General features: G+C 44.1%; 1 protein-coding gene across 4 annotated transcripts in view; it reads left to right on the forward strand.

The window, feature by feature from the left end:
* The first annotated feature begins 2,739 nt into the window (after positions 1-2,739).
* LOC129193587 (transcription factor COE3) overlaps positions 2,740-21,042 on the forward strand; it is a 105,160-nt gene continuing 86,857 nt past the window's right edge. Inside the window, exons 1-7 of one of the 4 annotated variants that reach the window (XM_054797818.1) lie at positions 2,740-2,804; positions 6,412-7,342; positions 7,518-7,674; positions 7,843-7,906; positions 8,049-8,104; positions 9,336-9,409; positions 11,852-11,920. In XM_054797818.1, coding sequence (XP_054653793.1) covers positions 7,212-7,342; positions 7,518-7,674; positions 7,843-7,906; positions 8,049-8,104; positions 9,336-9,409; positions 11,852-11,920 — 551 coding nt within the window. In that variant the 5' untranslated portion in view covers positions 2,740-2,804; positions 6,412-7,211. The remainder of the gene's footprint in view (positions 2,805-6,411; positions 7,343-7,517; positions 7,675-7,842; positions 7,907-8,048; positions 8,105-9,335; positions 9,410-11,851; positions 11,921-21,042) is intronic. The other 3 variants (XM_054797819.1, XM_054797821.1, XM_054797820.1) reach the window with 3 other exon arrangements.

The following is a 21,042-nucleotide window of genomic DNA, read 5'->3' on the forward strand; positions in this document are numbered from 1 at the left end:
AAAACACACTGAAAACAAGTCAGTTTACCTTAAATGCTGTGATGTCTTTGAACGCAACCCCTCATTCCTCATAATAACACGGTTTAAATCAAGTGTGATTCAAATGTTCTGCTACTATTAAAGAAACTAGTGTTAGGTAAATAGATTTTTAACCACATGTTGTGTCTTTTAGCTTGATTGAAATTTTCAGTTAATTTGGAGCTGTTAATACATGCAAATATCTATATATATATATATATATATATATATATATATATATATAAGCCATGTATCTTTCAAAAAAATACAGTAAAAATATTTCAGCCATCATTCCAAATGTTGATCCATTTGAAACCCGTGATTAATCAGATTTTTTTTTTTAATTAATCATTTGACAGCACTACTTAAAGACGTATAAAGACGTTGTTGGGCTCGGGCGTTTGGGTTTATAAAAATGTCTTTGGTATTGAATGAGTTAATAATAACTACAACCATTTTAATTGGGCCTGCCTGGCATGCTTTTAAGCTATTATAATGCTAACAGATAGCATACCAGCAACCTGGGGACATCTTTAGCTTGAATGCCCAGGTGCTGAAGTGCTAAATGCCAATGCAATATGCATAATGTTCAAATGCTAGCACCTAGCAAGGCGGGTACTGTGTGTATAAAGTCTTAACTACCACCTATTTGACTTTTGGGAGAATCCCAAGTAAATGTAAACGCTAACCGCGTGTAACCCGCCCCGTTCTGCCAGCCCCCGCGTTGCGCCGAATGAGCGCTAGCCATTGAGGTAAAAGCTGGTGCTGTCAACCTGCAACTATTCAGCTGTCAGGAAGTGAGGTTTGCCAAAATAAATCTGCACAGCCACACTGGCTGGCACCCGTTAGCTGGTGCTGTATGTATCAATCATGCATCCACTGTGTGTATGTGTGTCTATTGATGGCTCCAGGTACGTATGTGCGGATAATCCTGATCAAAATCTTTAGAGAAATTGACAAGAATGTGGATTTTGCACTGTTACATCTTAAAAAGGTTCTAAGTAGCACTTCAAAATTGCAAAAAAGAACAAATGCGAGCGAGAGACAATCAAATTTGAGCAGACAATTGAACTGAAATAGGCTCAAGTTCATGACGGTACCTCAAAAAAACCCCTGCAAAACGTAAATAAAAGTACTCTGTAATTAGTATCGCCACCAGTCTTGTTGATGACTTCAAAGATTGGTTTAGGAATGCTTGATGCAAGAGTTTCCAGGATGCTCGTAGGAAGTTCCAAAGGGCGTCCACTGTCTGGAACTGATGTCCGTTTTTGTAAACTTCCCTTGCCGTCCGTCCCCAATTGGATTTAGATCAGTGGAACGTGTAGAATGGCCCGTAAGAGTGATGTTCCCCTCATGGAACAAGTCCTTTGTGAGGAGGGCATTGTGAAGTGCCGCGTTGGGGGGGAAAAAAAAAAAAGTCATTACCACACAGACGAGGGCAGTCAGTCGTGAGGGATGCCCACTGCCGTTTGACACCCCCGCACAACTGAAGCTCCATTGTTCCGTTGAAGGAGAAAGCACCCCGGATCAAGATCCCTCCCGTTGCCGCTAACATTCGAAGCCGTCAGGGCCGCCAACTTTGCATTTTTTATTGTCAGAAAATAAAACTTTCTTCCATCTTTCAACTTCCTGTGTTTTGTGGCAGTTTTGCGAGGTGGCCTGTTTTCCCTCGCAGACGCCGTCAGGTGGTTATCGGGGTGCAGTCAGCTCCAGTCCAGTCGGATCTTCCAGCTCAGCACCGGTGACATTTTTCTGGGTCTGCCCTTTTGTCTTTTTTTCCCATAAGCTCCTGGATGTTTGACCAAATTCAAATGTTGCTACCACCAAGACAGAAAGCTTTTTTCGCCTTTGCCATCAGGTCATGACAGTGTGAATACATTTTGTTTGCGCAGACTTTGGCTCTTAAAAGGCTGTGGCCTTAAACTTTTGAGCTGACAAAAAGCATGTTTGCATTGAAAAGCACTTTTCAATGAACGACCTGCTCAAAACGCTTTGTTTGTAGCTCCGCGTCAATCCCAGGGGCTGCGTAATGACCTGTTCTGACTTGGCAACAGACATCGCCATGGTTACGGAAATAGCGCTCTTCGAGATGCGTTCAGTGACGTAATGTGGGCGGGCTCCACGCACGATCCTGATTTCATCGGGGGAAAATGGCAGAAAAAGGTCCTATCAATTAATTATATTTGTATTTATTATTTGTTTTAATTTGATTCAATAAAGTATCCATCTGCAATAGTCTTTATTTTCAGGATGGAAGTACAGGTATGCATGCATGCGTGCATGCACTTTTGTCTCAACTGATGTTGTCTGGTTCTGTGGTTATCGTCACACATTTCCCCAAAGTCTTGGCAGGTCGCCCTCCTGTGGTGGCACGGTGGAATAAAGAAAGAAAAGGGCAAGTTGGAGTGAATCCTGCACCGAGATGCTCTCATGGGGTTCTTTGCTGATGGTTCTACCTCCCAGGTTGTTCTGCATATTTTCCCCTCAAATTTGGGTCAGTTTGCAAAAGTGCTAACCTTTTAAGGCGTGTGTGTGTGTGTGTATTTGCACATGCAACACGTGACGGCATCCATTGATGCACTGATGAGATTTAAAATTGACCTTTCAAAGTCTTCATTTTCCCTTCAATATGTCCACTTAATATGTTCCCACTTCTGGCTGAATAATCACATTCCCTTCTCCTCTTTTGACATGTACTTTTATTTAAATGATGGCAGATAGGTGCACAAAACAGTGATGGACACCTCGAGGATTGAAGGCCGTGCATGAGACTGATGGCACCCCAGGTATATTCTGTTTTTTTTTTTTTTGGTCATATGTATTTGGGTGGAAATTTCCAGGGGATATTTTAGATGTTAATAGCCCTGAAGTGGTCTCGGTTTCTTATTTAATTTCTCTCGCCTTCTTTAAATGTAATTCGCCCACAGACTGTGCCGCAAGGCTCCAAAGCATGCGTGGAGGAAAAAAAAAAAGTCTCTCATCATTTCCACGGCAGAATGGAAATGCAAATGGTGCACACACACACACACACACGCACACACGGCTGATGCCCTTGACACAACTCACCAGCGCACACAATTAAGTTGGTCACTGAATGTGAAGTCAGTGCAGCACACTCCATTTTCTACCATTATTATTATTAATATTATTATTGTTCTGATTTCAGTCATTATTATTCATATGATTCCCCTGTGCTTCTGATGGCCTCTTCCGCCACACAATTAAACAATCCCATTCATTCATTATTTCCAAAAAAATAAAAATATAAAAAATTCGAGCAGGGAAAAAAACATATTACTGTTAAAAACGGACATTTTGGCTGCATGGAGAGGGGGTGTGTAAAAAGTGTCTACAATGAATGCTACCAAAGAGGGGCGCTGTCCATCTATCAGCAACTCCACACGCATCGATCCCATCACTCCTAGATAGTTTTTACAAACAATACATATTATTACCACAGCCTGCACCTAATCATAACCTACACATTAGGATTGTAGGTCTTATTCTAATTATTTGTCCCTCTAGTTCAAATTGTGTGTGTGTGTGTGTGTGTGTGCGTGCGTGCGTGCGTGCGTGTGTGTTTAAATCGATGCCTATTGATTTCATTTTAATGAACAAAACCGATCCTGTTAAAATGTTACCTGAAATAAACACTTATTTAAAAATAATCATTAAAAAAATAATACAGTTACAATAAATGTCATTGAAGGAAACGCAACGGAATCAAATACATTTTAGTGAAAGCAAACATGGGACGTCATCATTAAAACGAGTGCGAAATATAGTTGGAGTGAAAGCAAACAGGAAATAATCATTTATTTAAAAAAGAGAATGAAATTTATTGTTTTAGTGAGAGAAAATTCTGCGTGGGCTGATTAGAGGCACTGAAAATTAGGAAGGAACTGTGGGCGTGCTTGGAATTAATAATTCATCAACGAACGATCCGGTTTTAATAAAAAAATGGAGCGGCTAATAAATATGATTTTTGCGTTTAATAAAAGTAATGATGCAGGTGATGCGTGTGGCGAACGTGTGCTTTTGCGTAAAGTGCGTGGATGCGGACGAGGACGCGGATGGACAGCTGGGCAGCGGCCGGCTGATTGACTTTGTGGTGACATCTGGGAGGCCCGCTGGCCCCTGGCACGCGTGGAGGCTGATGTCGCCATTTACATGCAAATTTAGGGAGATCATCAAGGGCCTCGCCCCGTAAATTCACCCCCTCCGCGCACACGCACCCCACCACCGCCAAACACACACCACATAGGAGGAAAAAAGACAGCAGGATGCAGCCAGTGTGCACCACCGCAGACAGGAAGTCCTCATCGGAGTTTGATTTCATATCAGTGGAGGTCAACGCTGCTGTGACGTCACACACGATGGGCCAACATGCACGCGCGCACGGTTTCTCTTGCTGCTCTTGCACACACACACACACACACACACACACGGGTTTTCTGCAAATAATTTTGTAAGAAATCCTAAACAACACACACATTTGTTATTGAAATACAAATTACCTTGTTTTATGACTAATTTGTCAATTGCGTACTAATTAGTTGTAAGGGAACCTCTTAAATATCCCGCAGATGAGTTCTTCTTCTACTAATGACTTGTCAGGACGTTGGACTAAATAACACACACTTGCCAGTAAGAGATCTTACCAAGTCAGCCACCAAGTGCTTTTCCACGAGCTCGACTAAATTATTTCCGCTGCTAAAAATGACTTTTTGGATGGAAGTTTGATGAAATAACACCACTTTGTCCGTTTGCCACCAGTAAGTCAATGTGACTAAATGATCCTAACTACTTGATGGCAAGAATTCTACAAAGTAGCCCACAAATGTGTCACTTTTCTACTCGTTATTTTTTGTCAGTAAATTTGACTGCACACGACTTGATGTTGTTTACGAATTCTGTAGAAAATAAGTGCTAAAAATACCAAAGAAGTCAATGTAAGAAACCCTGCACACAAGTCCGTTTTTGCTTCCACCATTTATTCATGGAAACTATTTACGTGGTGAAAAATTTACACTTTTTCAGGTTCTGTGGTTATCGTCACACTTTTTTTCCACGCTTTTCCGTTGCGGCGTCATAAGTCACACCAAAGAAAACGCAGAAGAAGAAAATTGCCAACAAACGAGGTCACTAGCAATTCCTTTTGTAAGAAATCTGACTAATTAACACAAAAATGAGTGTTTTTTCCCTAATTACTTTTTAAAAAATAATTCCTAAGCAAGCCACCATTGCTCTATTTTTGTACAATTGCGTTTTGCATGATAACGTGCACTTTTGCTGTTCTGTTTCTGGCTCTATGGTTATCGTCACACTTTCCAGCTTCCCTTGTGCGTGGCATCAGGCAAATTAACACCAAAGAAGAAGCAAATGTAGGGGTAAAGTGCCAACATGCACGCACACAAGGAGTTTGCTTCCACGTTAAATGAGCAGTTCCGGACTTTTTAAGTCCGTTTCTTGTACTTAGCGTGAGTGCAGGACCGCCGCATGCAGCAAAAAGAGCTCTCATCAGGCGGATTCGGGGCTCAGCTGACTCCCCTCTTTCTCTCTGTCTGTCTCTCCGGGTCCAGATGGCTCCTGCACACAGATTTGCATTCATTTCCCCGCTAATATGTCCACAACGAGCTGTGGGCCAGCTGCATTTGTTGTCAAATACGCTTTAAAAGTCCCTTTCAGGACGGCATCGTTACCGACCTGACGGCTGCTTTCTTTTTTGCTTTCTTCCACGCAGTATCTGATCTCTAAGAGGATTTGTCTCCCAAGTTGCATAATTTGATAAGCAGATTAGGAACGAAAAAAAATAGAGCATCATCAGTGCGTGTAATGAGGGGTTAACTTCTAATAAATGTGCAAAAAAAAAAAAGGAATAATATTTGACTTGCTTAAAAATGTGACATTAAAGCGAGCAATTTGGCAATAAGATAAGTGTGGAGGTGAAAAAGCAACAGCTTATAATTCACTTAATGTTTGGCAGCAGCTATTAACCCCCAGCACCAGCTCGAGATAGATTGCTCAGGATGTACAGCAGCCTTCCCTCCCTCCTTCCTCTCCTTTTCACCACTAATGAAGCTCTCGGACCGAGGCAGCTCCCTTAAAAAAAAAAAAAAAAAAAAGATTAAGATGTTTCTTATTATTTCTGATTTTCCAGGACGTGGGTGCAAAAAATGGAACAGAAATATTATTGAATATTTAACTAATATTAAATCATCGTTTAAATGTACAATTTAGGGGGGGGGGGCGTATGCAAAATAATGATGATAATGTGTCACTTTTTTTTAAGATTTCAACTGAACTCGGCTAAAATTGTGAATATTTGATGTAGAATTTATTGATTTTAAAGCCACAACAAAGCCCCCAAAAAGCGTCTGATCTTTTCCATAGGATGAAAAGAGTCCAACTCACCACATCGAAGAGAAAAAGGTGGTGAAAGTGGAGCGGAGCAAAGCAGAGAAGAGTCCTTCCTCGCTTCCTCGCCACGCTCTCGCGTCTCCTCGCTTGGAACAGGAAGCGTCACGCCTCCATGTATGGGCAAAGCCCCGCCCCCTTCTGCACCGTCATCGCGTGACGTCTCCTCTCCCGTGGGTTTAGAGTTTTGGCTCCCGGGAAAGAGTGCAGTCCTCGGGGAAAGAGGGCTTAGTTTTGCATGTTCCCATCCAGCGTGCGCGACGAGAACAGGGGCCCCCTTCTCCACCTCTCCTCTCCTCTTGCGTGTACGTGGAACACCTTCCACTGGTGAGCAGCCTTCCGTGCGTGTTTGTCTTGTGTGCCGGAGCAGAAGAAGAAGAAGAAGAAGCAGCAGCACCTTTTTACAGGAGTGTTCTATTTTTTTCCCAACAAGTCCTGAAGGTTTTGGACGGCGGTTCTTCGGGGATGTGTCCACTTTGAGAGCAGCACCGCAGCACCAATAAGTCCTTTTTCTTCCCCTCACATAAAGCAGAAAAAATAGCGAACAATTGAGTTTGTGCGCGTGTGGATATCCGTCTTAACTTAAGTAGAGCACTTTGAGAATTGCTCACATCGGACGGAGCCGAAGAGGGAGACCAGACCTGTGGACTTGTGCCGCCAGACACTCGCCCCTTCTCGCCCTGAAGGATACCAGCGCGCCCGGTGTGGTGGACCCTTTCCTGTACCCCCCACCTCCGCTCTTCTTCACGCAGGAGGCTCCCGCACATTTGTCCTCAATGTTTGGGATTCAGGAGACGATACCGCGGGGCGGGACCACCATGAAGGAGGAACCGCTCGGTGGGCTCAACTCGGTCCGCTCGTGGATGCACACGGCCGGGGTGGTGGACGCCAACACGGCCGCCCAAAGGTACCCCCGGCTCGGCTCACCTCTGGCGGTCCCCCTCAGTATCATTTTTTAATCTTTTCTTTTTAAACATTTCCACCTACTTTTGAGAAACGCTTTATTCTGACAAATCAACAACAACAAAATCACACCTTCGTTTTTTTTTTAACCGAGGTGTTCTCCTCTTCTCTCCCCGCAGCGGAGTCGGCCTGGCCCGGGCACACTACGAGAAGCAGCCCCCTTCCAACCTCAGAAAGTCCAATTTTTTCCACTTTGTGCTCGCCCTCTATGACAGACAGGGCCAGCCGGTGGAGATCGAGAGGACTGCTTTTGTCGACTTTGTGGAGAAAGAAAAAGTAAGGAGACGACTTCTCTTCTTATTACTGTTATTTTGAAATTGAAGGCAAATGATGCTCCGTGCACCTGTATGGATTTTTAAAGCCCAAGAGACATGTTTGCATATTTTTGATGTCTTACTGCTATTATAATGATTAGAATTATTATTGTTCTGATTATTATTGCAGGAGCCAACCAGTGAAAAAACGAACAATGGGATACATTACAAACTACAGTTATTGTACAGCAACGGTAAGTGTCTGCAAGTGCAAATAAAACACACACTAGTAGTTGCATTCAATAATTATTACGATGCATTTGCATGTTAAAATAATTTGTTCTTTTGTGTCAAGAGTATGAAATAAAGTGTGTTGCATGTTATATCTCCACGCAGGCGTCAGAACAGAACAGGATCTTTACATTCGGTTAATCGATTCCATGACAAAGCAGGTAAGTTGCACGTGCCTCCTTGCATGCAAAACACACACACACACACGTGCCTAAAAAGATGTGCATATAAATAAATATATATATATATATATATAAAAAAAAACACGAGCTGTTATAGTGGGAGAAGCACAAAGGTACATCTGAAGCCTGCAGGAGAGTCACTTTGTCCGGCATTAAAAATTTAAACAGGACGTCTGCTCCACGTGATCCCGTTTCTTGCAAAAGGCTGAAAGGTGAAACGTATTTTAAAAAACACCTCTCAAGCAGAATGTGCATCATTATGGGAAATTACACGAACACCCCTCATCTTTTTTGTTTTTGTTTTTGCACGACTGCCACACCGCGACTCGATGTTTCTTTGCGGTGTGGGGTGTGTTTAAATAGAGCCGTGTCGCCACCGGTCACAGCGTTCCCGCGCCAATGATCCCAATCAATGACGCAGAACAAGCAATTTATGGATTTGTGTTTCCTCGGTTGCAAATGGCCACATAAATCAAAGCAATAGGGATAATCACCCCGTGGAAAACCCCAAAAATGCACATGCATTTTAAAGCTTCTAATGTGAGAGGTTTTTTTTAAACCTAAAATATTCCAAGAATATTCCACAATATATTTCATAATCTTATTTCTTTTAAGAGACGTCCTGGGATATAGTGCAGGGAATAACGAGCCCCCCTCAGAAAGTGATGATGGAGGCTGAGGATGCTGAGGAGGAGGAGGGATGGATGGATGGAGAGAAGCGCGGCAGCACTGATAGCTCCGCGCCATCTGTTTCAGCCAATGCTCAAAAATTACTCAACCGTACCGCCAGACACGCGCTTTTTATCCACAGAAAAAGATCATTGTGAGCGGCTCCAAAAATAAACAACAGATTGCCCATTAACACTTTTCCCCCAAATATCCCCAGATTATAAGCATATTGATGACACTTCTATTGGAGCTCTCCGGGCGACAATCCCCCCCCTGTCAGCCTGCCTGTCTTAAGTGGATTAATAGGGGAGGGGGTGGAGAAATACACTGAAAATGTATTATAATTACTATTCAATCAATATACATATTTAGAAGTGGTGCAAAATGGAATATGATTGTAATCTAAATAAAATAATGACGGCGTGCACTCGTGATGGGAGACTGTGTGTTTATGTCATATTAAAAATATCTGTTTATTTATGGCTACGATGGAAAATTGTGTGTAACATTATTTTTAAATCCCATTCCATTCTTTTCCAAGGCCATAGTTTATGAGGGCCAAGACAAGAATCCAGAAATGTGCAGAGTTCTTCTCACTCATGAAATCATGTGCAGGTAAGACGATCATATTTCATTCCATTTTTTAAATCTATTATTATTATTATTATTATTATTATTATTATTATTGCATTTTAGTAGCTGGTAACTCAGCCTGTTTAGCGTGGGTGCGCTTTAAATGAATGTTTATATTGCTGCAGCCTTTTATTGTTATTATTCTGATTATTATTAGGATTATTTATGATGATTTGGCCGTCGAGGCAGCAGCAGCAGTAGCGCGTGATTCCATCTGTCAACACTGATCAGCGAGCCTTTTAGCGCCTTTTAAGCACACAAATCGCAGCCTCTCACGTTGCGCTGCCATTCAAGCGGTGTCACCGATACCCAGCGAGGGGAAGAAACGCCTTTTGTTGTTATTGTCGAGCCCCCCCAGCGTGCACCGGCGAGCTCTGTGAGCATTGAATTCGGATACTCGTCGGTTAAACGCCCCCTTCTCTCCCCCGCTTGCTTCCTATTTTTTTGGTTGTTGTTGCTGCTGCTGCTGCATTGTTTCAACGAGTCGTGCGAAGTGCATCACATGCGAGTGATTTGCACCTTACCCCCCCCCCCCCACTCCCTCCCGCCATGCATCACTCACGCTCAATTTGTACGCGCATCCATCACTTTGTGACACCTTGAATATGCTCATGCCGCCATAGGCTCATGATGATAACAACAACAATAATAATAATAAAAATAAAAATAATTACCATAGGAACATGGGGGGGGGGGGGGGGGGTATTTCAGTTGCACCGTCTGAACGGTATTACGGTAATTGAACAGCATGGTTATTTCTATCGTTTGTATTTGAGCATTGCACCATGAGAGCTAATTTTCACTTTATTTTGTTATTATTCCTAATAATATTCCTGCAAGCAGTCCTCTCACTGAGGATGTAGCTGCAGCAGCACGTGCACCATCTCAAAAATATGTACTGGGGGCTGTTTCTAATATTTTAATTGGGTTGTTTGGCTTTAAGAGTATCGATTATGCGTTGTTATTATTCGTAATATTGTTATTATGATGACATGCGACAATGCTCATCTATTTGATCAAATGTGTGTATTGTTGTGGTTGTTGTTGTTGTTGTGTGTTCTTGATCTTTGATTAATTCATTGAATCATTTAGCTGCCGTGTCCCTTTTATGCTGTGTTTCGTCATTATTGTTATTAAAAATAGTACTGTCAGCAGTGTTTCCCTTACTGCTGCATGCAGCACAAGAATGCAAAACAATAGAAACGTGCTCATGTGAAAATGCTCTGTTTGCAACACTTGGTTGATAAAATGCGTTTATTATTGTGGCTGAAGTTGCATGCAATTGGAAAACCCCACAAATAAGACCTTAGAGCATGATGTAATAATAATCATAGCAAAGGTGTTGTTCAATGAATATTCTTATCTTTGTAAGGCTCCTTCCTGCCATAGAAATGTGCAAGTGCTCTTAAAGAAGTGGTCGCTGAGTGACTGCTAATATACTTTTGGTCCTAAAAAAGTGATCAGACAAGAAGATGATAAGAGAGTTAGCAGGAGTATTGCTGCTGTAAATCAGACATTTTTATTTGTATTTTTTAAAAGAGTGCGCACTCGACCGACAGTATCTTTGCACAAATCTTTGTTTGTCTTCCTGCACCATATGGCGTAAATCAATCTTATTCTCATGTGTTTTCATTTCAAATGGAAGCCCGGATGATGAATTTGTTTATTTCTGCAGATTTTTTTTTTTAATTCATGTTCAAATCAAAGGATGTGAAAGGCAGCTAGCTGGAAGCTCTAGATTGAGAGAGAAAAAGGGAGAGAGCGTGGAGGGGGCTTGTGGGGGGTTGCTGAAACATGTGGTGGAAGATAGATTAGTGCTTTTTGAGGCCATAATTGATAAATGCCTTGCAGAAATATTGGTTGAGGGTGGCACCTTGCATCTCCCTCAGAAATAGCAGCTTGGCAATTAGAGGTAAACAAAAGCTGAAGCTGTGAAAAGTGACTCCCCTGCCTCCTGCCCCCCCTCCCATATTCCCCGTGCCCCTCCCCTGCAACGCTATAAGCCAAACAACACAACATGTTGTTTTTAGACATTTTTTTGCATCAACGGGACGGCTAGCGTGTCTCCTCGTGGTCGATAAAAAAGCAGGCCGGCTTGGTTGTTACCTCTGCCAAGGTTATGTTGTTATTGCCGTTTGTTTGTTTGGGAGTTAGTTAGCGGGACTATTGCTAGTTTTTTGATTTTCACTAGTTAGGGGAGGAGTTGGGTGGGGGGCAGAGGAAAAATCCATGAAATTCTGGGGCAGATCTGGATGAGAGTATGAATCCAGCTTTGACGTTCCTTCGAGTTCTTAACAAATAACGTCTGCCTGATGATGTAGCCTTACAATTATGACCTTTTCGTTATGAATGAGACACATTTTTTTTTTAAAAAGCCACTCTGTGTGTGTGTGTGTGTGTGTGTGTGTGTGTGTGTCCCAACAGCCGATGCTGCGACAAGAAAAGCTGCGGCAACAGGAACGAGACCCCGTCAGACCCGGTGATCATCGACAGGTAAGGCCCCCGGCTCGTCTCATCTCGCCCGCACTGGCGCACTGGGTTGGGAGGGGGGAGTCAAACGATTGACTAAATGGGTTGACTGTACAGAACAAATGAGCCCAAGCACCCCCTTCCCTGCCCTGACGGTACCAGACGGCCCAGTTGTGGACTCTGACTCGCATCTTCCAGAGAAGCGCTACAGGCGTGTGAGTGGCTGAGGGGGGTCTTTCCCAGCTACCTGTGCGCCGAGGGGGCGGTCGGCCACCTGGATAGGTGCAGGTGGTTGAGTCGCTAGAGGGTCATGCTGGGAATAGCGCTGATGAGCTTTGGTAGCCTCCTGTTTACTTTGTTGCTTTGTTTTGTTCGGGACGCTGATGATGCTGACGCTAGCAAACAAAGCGACTTGCTTTACACAGTTTGCACAAAATGTTGGGGCCAAAGCTGAGGAAGAGCTGTTTAAATGTCGGTGCAGATCTGGGTAAAGGTGTTCAGGTTTTTTCCACTTGCAGTGTTGTGAAGAAATCACGCAAAAGGCTGAAAATGTGTCAAAACGTGCACCCGTGCTGTGTTACTTTTCTGGCAAATGCGCCAAAATTGGAGTTGGATTGACTTGAAATTTCTCACATGGCTGAGCGTGTGCTCTGCAATACCTGCCACTGTAACACGATCACCACCACATTTGGTACACACCTTCAGGGGACTGGCAAGCACGTGTGCGTCAACAAGAACATGACCAAGCTGCTGCTCTACGTGAAGCACTACACTACCAGAGCACCATCAGGCCAAGACGCCAGCACGGCTTTCTGTCAAGACGGCACACATTCCATAGGCTTAAACAGCGAGTATTTAGTGTTACCCTTGAGCAACAGCCTCTCTCTTTAAGCTAAATGGAATGGAACGCTAATTAACATCCTCGCTAACTCCCACTATTTAGCGTTTGGACTTTTTGCACAATACTGCAGGTGGACTGTTTGGTGTGGATCCAAATTAGGATGCTTTTTTTCTGCTTTTTGCACCTTGAGGGAAGTTGCCACATTGCTGTGACCTTCCTATTCCCTCTAAAGTGGGCGAACAAACGCTCCCCTGGCGGGCAGGCAGGCAGGCGGGCGGGCGGGCGGGCGGGCGGGCGGGCACTGACACAGCTCTCCCAGCGCGCAACATAGAAGTCACGGCGAATATGCCGGGCTGCTTGTGTTCTATGTGGATATGAGAGGTGAGGGAATGGCGGGAGGACGGGGAGGGCAGGGGGTGGGGGGTTTGGGGGTTATCTGAATGTAGCTCTCACCACGTAGTAGGGAGAGACAGCAATGCTAATGTTTGACTAGGCGGAATGACTGTTTGCTTAGCGGAGAATGCCTGCTATCTGACAGAGGGGACAACTCTCTTATTAGTAATCAAATAGGGCTGAGCAGTTGTTGCTGCCACTCCACTCCAGCCGCTTCTCATGCATCAGGAAGTAGGAGCCGGCTGCCTTGGGAGCCTGGATGGATTACCACAGCTACTGCTGTCTGCAGGCACACACACACACACACACACACACATAAAGACAGATAGAGACAGAGCGATGCTGCTAGTGTGTTGTTGTTGCTGCCATGCTCCGTCCTTTTGCTTTAAAAAGGTGCCGCCGCTTTCATGTTGGCTTTGTGTCGCCGAGGGCCATTCTTCTCCCATCCGCCGGACAAAACGCGTAACTTAAGTTAGCCAGATGAGCGCGGGGTGGAAGAATTCAAGTCAAGCAAAAAAAAAAAAAAAAAACGAGGGTTGGGAACCAAAAAAGAAGAGGAGGGAATGGAAGGGGTGTGTTAAAGGAGCGGATGGATATTGTAAGCTCAGGCGGCTCAGGGAGGGCTCGGGTTTTCATTGTGACGAGCCTGAATGGGAGTGGAGTATCCCTTTCCTCGCACAATGAGCCGCTCTGTTGAAACACAAAAGCATATGTTCCTCATTAGACCCTCCCATTGTCTCCATGTCGTAACTAGGAGCCTGTCAGCTCGCCCCTCGTCGCTGACCCTCGCAGGTTCCCAGTGACCGGGGGCTGGGGGCAGGGAGGCGGCGGGCTTGTAAAAGGCCGACCACTCTGCTGTTTTTTTTTTTCTCTTTTACGCTTATGTGTCAAATTATGATTTGCCCGAGTTACACGGCTGTTCCTGTGTTTTACTGCCATTTTCTGTTACATCTGTCGCCTTCTCACGCACGTCATTACCCGGGCACCTGTGCCCACGCCCGATTACTTCCAATTGACTTGAGTGACGCCGAGGTCTGATGGAGGAGTCGGGCTGCGTCTGTGTACAATTACCGCAATCCTTTTTAGGAAGCGCTGCTGGGAATTTACAAGTTACAAAAGTACCAAAAAGTGAAAGTGAAGCACCTGAATTGAGACTCCAATTAAAAAAAAAAAAAAAAAAAAAAAAAGGGTGTTTGCAAGTCATCCACATTTCTACAATCTACAATTTCTACTTTTGGGTATAAAATCCTGCTATTGGTTCTGCTGCTGGTGTTTGTGTGTGTTAGGTGGGGGCTTTGAGTTACGGCAAATGACTTGAAGCAATTTTAAGTTTTGTAAACAACCCACAACATGTCAGCTGTTACCTTCAGGGCACGTTACCGTTTTTTTCAAGTTTGCTAGTAAGCCCAAAAAATGTCAGTTTTCTGCGAAACTACAGTGTGCTACTTTTCCTACAAAATCCCACTACTTATGCTGCTACTTTTTTTTTTTTTTGCACAAAAAATCCTACTATTTTTGTACAAAATACTCCTACTTATGACATTACTGTTTTGTACAAAATCCTAGTATTTGTTATTATTATTGCATTTATGTATTTATTATTATTTTTTTTGTACTTAAAAAAACAAAATCCTAATATTTATACCACTACCTTTTGTACAAAATCCCACCATATTTGTACAAAATCCTACTCCTTATGACATTACTGTTTTTGTAGAAAATCCAACTGTTTTGTACAAAATCCTAGTATTTATGCCACCCATTTTTTATACAAAATTCTAGTACTTTGTACAAATCCTACTACTTATGCCACACACCTTTTTTTTAACAAAATCTTACTATATTGTACAAAATCCTATGATTGATGCCACTCATTTTTTTTGTACAAAATCCTACTATTTAGTGCAAAGTCCTACAATTTATGTTTTACAATTTACTTTATGTCGAAAATTCCACTATTTTGTACAAAATCCGACTATTTACGCTACTTGTTTTGCTATGTTTTCCAAGTGCTTAGAACTAGGGTGCTTTACTGTCGTTACATTCATTTCCGTGAGTTACTTTTCGTAACAAATCCTGCTCTCACGATAATATTTATTTAATGATTGTTTTTTGTATTATTATTATTATTATTATTATTATTATTATTATTATATGTCATGTATCTATTTAGGATAAGTGTTAGGGTCATATCACGTTTGTAACATTTGATCCTCATTTATTTTGTGGTGGGAACCTAGAAAATGCATGACTTTTTGTACAAAATGATGTATTTTATTTCAAATGAAGTCGTGTTTTGAGGTTTTTTGTACAAAAACCTTCTATTTTTGTCGTTGATGAAGTAGTGGGGTGTGCCTTCCATAACACAAATGTATTAAGTAACAAGTAAGCAAGAAAAAGACTTTTCCTACCACTACACTATTTTTAAAGAAGTCCGAGGGACGGAGTCAGGCCACATTAGTTCCATTAGTCATAAAAAGATGTAGGTGGGGGGGGGGTTTGCAAGTAACCCAGAAAGTGTCACTTTTTTTTTTTTTTACTAATGACTAGTTTTTCGTACAAAATCCTGCTGAATTCTCGTGAGAACATGTGACTCCATGGAGTGTATCATCGATGGCGTTCACGCACTGTAACATTTTCCCAGATGGCAAAGAGGGGGTGGCTGTGTGTGTGCGGGGGGAGTGGGGCGTGTGCTGCTAGCTGGCATCTAGCGAGACATTAACTGGCGTTCCCATGGATCTGGCATGTCCGACAGAGTTTGGGAAACTTATCATTCCAAATGTGTCCTATTTTCCTGCGGTCAAGCCAGACATCTGTTTACCCTATTTTCCCTCACTTCTGATAGGTTTTTTTCTGAAGAGGAAGGATTCTCTTTAAAAAAAAAAGTTGGTTAGATATACGGAGTCCTAACATCTGTCCCATAGTTTCAGCACTGCTTGCTCTTTAAATATTTCAGCACTTAAATTTGATGCCTTTGCATTATTCATAAGCATTTTCACATGAAGGGAAGTTGCTTTTTTTTTTTTTTTGGTAGCGTTTTGGCGGATTTGTGACTTCTTGTGTCTTCAGGGAGCCCGTCGCTCTCGATTGTGCCCCATTTTTTTTTTCCCCCGGACGTGAGATCAGACGACAACAACTTAACGCTTTTTGCGTGGAATGAAAGTCATTTTTGTCTACTTTTGCAGTGGGCTAATAAATCAGGAGCGAATTCAGCGGTGCCGCCGTTGATGTCGCGTTTCTAAGTTAATGGTGCCTTAAAGTAAGTGGGGGTGTAGGTTTATTCAGTGGGTAATTTGAGTCTTTAGAATGATAGTGATGAGATAGCCAATATCTGATTAGACGCCTTCCCGCGTCTACAGTGCACCAAGAGCATAGGCAAACATAACTCAATTTGCTGCGACTGTGGCGGCTCTGCCGGCCGTCCTCGCTCGCTGCCGTATTGACTTTGTCTCCTCTCGTGTGAAAGATTAGACACAATGTTGTGGCTCGCGCATGGATTTTGTAATAAGACAACACACGCTGTTCAAAGAGGAAAATGACTGGCAAATTCTGGCACGCCAGGGTTGAAAGGTTACATAGACTTAGAGAAGCGTTCCCCAATCTCTGGACCCAAATTTCGCCCCAATCGCGCTCAAAATGCTTCTACTCGTGCACACAAAAGGGTGAACATTTGTCAAAACACGCACCTCGACTGTGTTGCATGTGCTATTACGTTTTTGAGAAATATACCACATGGTGGCGCTGTTACTGATGCCCATAAGTGGGACGGACTGGAAATTTCACCTAATAGTGTTTTGCCGTATCACGGCGAAATTTGGTACGCACCTTTAGGGAGCTGATGGGCACGTGTCTTTAAATTTTGAGCAAGATTGGTTGAAAAACATGGCCGCCATCAAGCAAAGCATCTTTGCACTTAGCAACTAATTGTCCAGAAGTCAGTGGGCATTTGTCTCATGTCGATAAAACTTTGAGGATATTGGAGGGTATTTCATGTATGCTAGCATGTCTTCCAGAGCATGTGGACCTCAGCCCATAGGGGGTGCCGCAAATGTCTACAATATCAGTGTTTGGTCTCTACTTGCTAGCTAAGCGGAGTTGAGTTCCACTTCAGAGCTTTTACTTTGGAAAAGTGAACATACACCAATGAAGCATGCATACAAATCATTTCTCTGTGACATTCAACATAAAAGCATGAAAGCCAATGTCCTGTCTTGATGCTAATTTACATAGGAAATCCAGTATATGCGCTATTAGCAACATTCCACTTCAACAGATGATGCCCCCCCCAGGGGGGTGTGACAGTAAATAACTGAGAACCTCCGATCAAAACTATTGTGCTCAGGAAATGTGAGCTTACGACCCAGTCCGGGATCCTGACCCGAGGTTTGGGACACCGCATTCGTAAGAGGGGCCTACGTACAGACACACATGCATACGGACACACAGATGCGAGGGCCGCTGTCATATTTAAAGCTCATTCAGAACATTTTCATGCTCGAAAATGCTTAATTCTGGCAAAAACACGTAACGTTTGCTGAAATGTGCACTGTTGGACTCAACAGCGATCACTTATCAAATAAAAGCGCAATAGAGTGAGGGGTCAGTCCACCGTCCCAAACCCCCCCGCCCCAAAATTCCAGATCCAAATGTGCCGCCTCCATTTCTTCCCGCCGCTTCCTTTCACTTCCTGTCACAAAGGTCAAAGAGCGTTGACCTCTGGAGTGCAGCCCAGCCATTGAATAATTCATGACATTGACTTGTCCCCCCCGCCCCCTCCCCAGGCTTATTTTCTCCTCTGGTGTCTTTTTTTGTGGTCAGCGCGCAGGCAGGACGGTGCAGTGGGAGGCTTTTATTCATTTAGCTGCTTCATGAAGGCCTCAGCACACCTGTTCTTTTGGTAATGCAATTACATTTTGGCCTAATGTACGTTTTGCTTAGCTCCCCCCTCCTCCCTACCCCCCCTGCTATGCCCCTCATTAGCGAGCCTGTATTTTCCAAACGACTTTGCGTTATCGTTGATTTGCGCGACACCTACCGGGTCATTTCCCAGAGTGCACTTGACTTGTTGTCAAGTTGTTTACCAGAAACAAAAGGCGAGCCCTTGAACGCGTCCAACCCCCCCTCGGTCGCCACGGACGCCCGGCCTTCCAAAGACACAAATCGGGGGGAATTTGCGCTCTCCCATCTGGTTTTTTGCAAAAGCGTGATTACCTCCAAAAGCTGAACAAATGCCAGCATTTATAAGGTCAGGCCTTTATGTGGAAATGCGATGTAAATGAGAATCAGCGAAAGGGGACATTAAGCAAAATTAAATTCATTGTCTCCTTTAATGTCATTTACATTTTTGGCTAAGCCCCGGCCTGTCAAAGAGGATTTCTAAAACCATTTTAATTGCACGTCGGCATTGGAAAGCGGGGCGTGTTTGCCGTCTTGATAACCTGCGACGGGAAGTGTGTTTATGAAGTGGCTAAATGACATTTTTTTCCCAGCACATCTGCAGAGCCAATTAAGATGGCACTCGGTGCTTGGTGTTAATCTGCTGCCCTCTGTAATGAAAATGATAACACACGCAGGAAAAAAGGGTGAGAGTTGTTGTGAAGGCTGCAGGTGTTCCTTCCTGGCTTCTTTCTATATTTACACCTCGGCCATGAGGCCGTGCTTGTGTAATCCACCTGACGGATGCCTTTGAGTGACGCCTGTCTCCCCTCCGCGCCCGAGGAGGAAGAACAGGACGTGTTGAGAGCGAAACGCTGTACTTGGCGCGCCGCCTTTGGCTCGCACTTGCCCCAAAAATGAAAGCCAGACCCCTCTTTTTTTTTTTTTTTTTTTTGCCTGAGCCAGAACCTTCCGTCCCAGCGCTCCGACATGCGGGATTGGGTAATAGTGTTCACTAAGCAAAACATTACCTCAAATTATTCTCGCCCTGTTTTCTATTCCCTCCTCCCTCGTGTCAGTTTTACCGCACTTTGTAAATGTCAAGACGCGCACAAAGACGCGCAAAAGGGATGTTTTTTTTTCTTCCTAAATTATGCTCACATGTTTGGGTTCACATGAGTGGCGGCTGAACGTAAACGCGGTGCCTGGTGCTCCCCGGGGACGCCCACCTCACTGGGGTAGGATTCCCCAGTGGCATCAGCTAATGGCAAGACTTGACAACAGCAGAGAAGCCGGGGGTGTTGTGTTTTACTAGCGCTGAGCAGGGGTGATGACTTTAACATGTGTGTGAGGCAGAAAGAAGGATGTTTGTGTGGCGCGTGCACACCTTACACACACACACACACACACATATATATATATATATATATATATGTGTGTGTGTGTGTGTGTGTGTGCGCGACTCCAGCGAGCGGGCCAACAGAGCGACGGATTGGGCTCCAGCTTGACGGCAGTGAAAGACGAAACATGGTTCCACATGTGTTGAGAAAGAGCAGTCCATCTGTCCATAGAGACGACGCCCCCTCCCCTCCCTCACCCAGCCACCCACTTCTCTTTCCCCTCGTTCTTTCTTTCTCTTCCTTCCCTCGCTCGCTCGCTCCCCTGCCTCATTGCTGACAGAAACAAGGCCAGAGCTGGGCTGATGGGATGGACGCTAGGGCCAAGAGCAACACTGGACCTTGGACACACACACACACACACACACATGCGTTGCATAAAGAGAATAAGACAAGCTTGGTTATTACCTCTGCCAGGGAGGCGATGTCTGTTAAGCGGGATTGTGTAAAAGTTGTGTGCGAGCGGAGAAGGCGGGTTTGCAAAAAGAGCAGACGTTCACGCGGTCCTCGGGTCACTGTCCCTTCCTAGACTGTGACGGAAGTTGTGTTTTGGTGCAAGCCCAATCCTACGCCTCAATGCACTAAATAACAAGACCACTACACTGCGTGGTTATTACTGGTGCTACCGGTGTGTGCTGTAGTGTTACAGTTGTGTGATTTCCAAGCGTCTGTGAAGGCGGCGTGTGTCCTGCGCACAGAGAGGACAGGTGGCTTTGCTGATGTTGTTTTGGCACGCTTCGGCCGACAGTAGGTTTTGCGAAAAAGAGATTGTCGACGGACCACCTGCTCCTCGTCATCCTTCCAACGTGGGGGTAGGCATGACGGTACCGTCTTTGTCGATGATGATGACGGTGGTCGCGAGAGTCAAGCTGAGTCTCGTGTTTACGGAGCAAAATTACGTTTTTAGTTAATTCATGGGAGCTCATTACGGCATAAAGCGATGTGTCGGGCTGCATTTTAGGCTCAGGCTGGGCTTTCGCGTGGTTGCTGTCCCACTTAAGTCCTGTAGGGGTCAGAGTTTCCAGCTGTTGTCACGTGCAGCTGTTTTATTTCTTTCCTTTTTTAAAACGGCATTTTTACTCACTAAACAGAGTGTGATTCCTGCTAGACATGGGAAGAAATGTATTTGTTTGTGTAAGTCACTCTTCTTCTCATGAGCCGCTGCACACAAAGCGGGGAAAATTGTCCAAAACATGTACCCCTACTGTGTTGCATGTGCTATTATTATTCTAGCAAATACACCTCGTGCTGGCGACGCTATCGAAGCCCAAAGTTGACTTGAAATTTCTCAATGGCTCTACAAAACACTCACTGTAACTTGAAGTTGTTTACCTGAATCACCACCAAATTTGGTACACACCTTTCAAGGACTGGCAAGCACGTGTTTAAAATGTGAAGATCGGTTGACAAACATGGCCGCCATCAAGCAAAAGGTCTTTGGGATTTAGCATTGTATAGTTCATCAGTCATTGACAACTTGTGTAATGGTCACAAAACATGAAGGATAATGATCTGTATTACATGTATTTTTGAGCACAACCAATAGGGGGCGCCACAAATGACACCCCATGGCCGTAGTGTGGTGACTGCTAACCAAATAGGGGCATAAGCAAGAGTTAATCAATTCCCACGTTGGCCTG

This window comes from Dunckerocampus dactyliophorus, chromosome 14 (genome assembly GCF_027744805.1).
Source record: "Dunckerocampus dactyliophorus isolate RoL2022-P2 chromosome 14, RoL_Ddac_1.1, whole genome shotgun sequence".
Classification (NCBI taxonomy): domain Eukaryota; kingdom Metazoa; phylum Chordata; class Actinopteri; order Syngnathiformes; family Syngnathidae; genus Dunckerocampus; species Dunckerocampus dactyliophorus.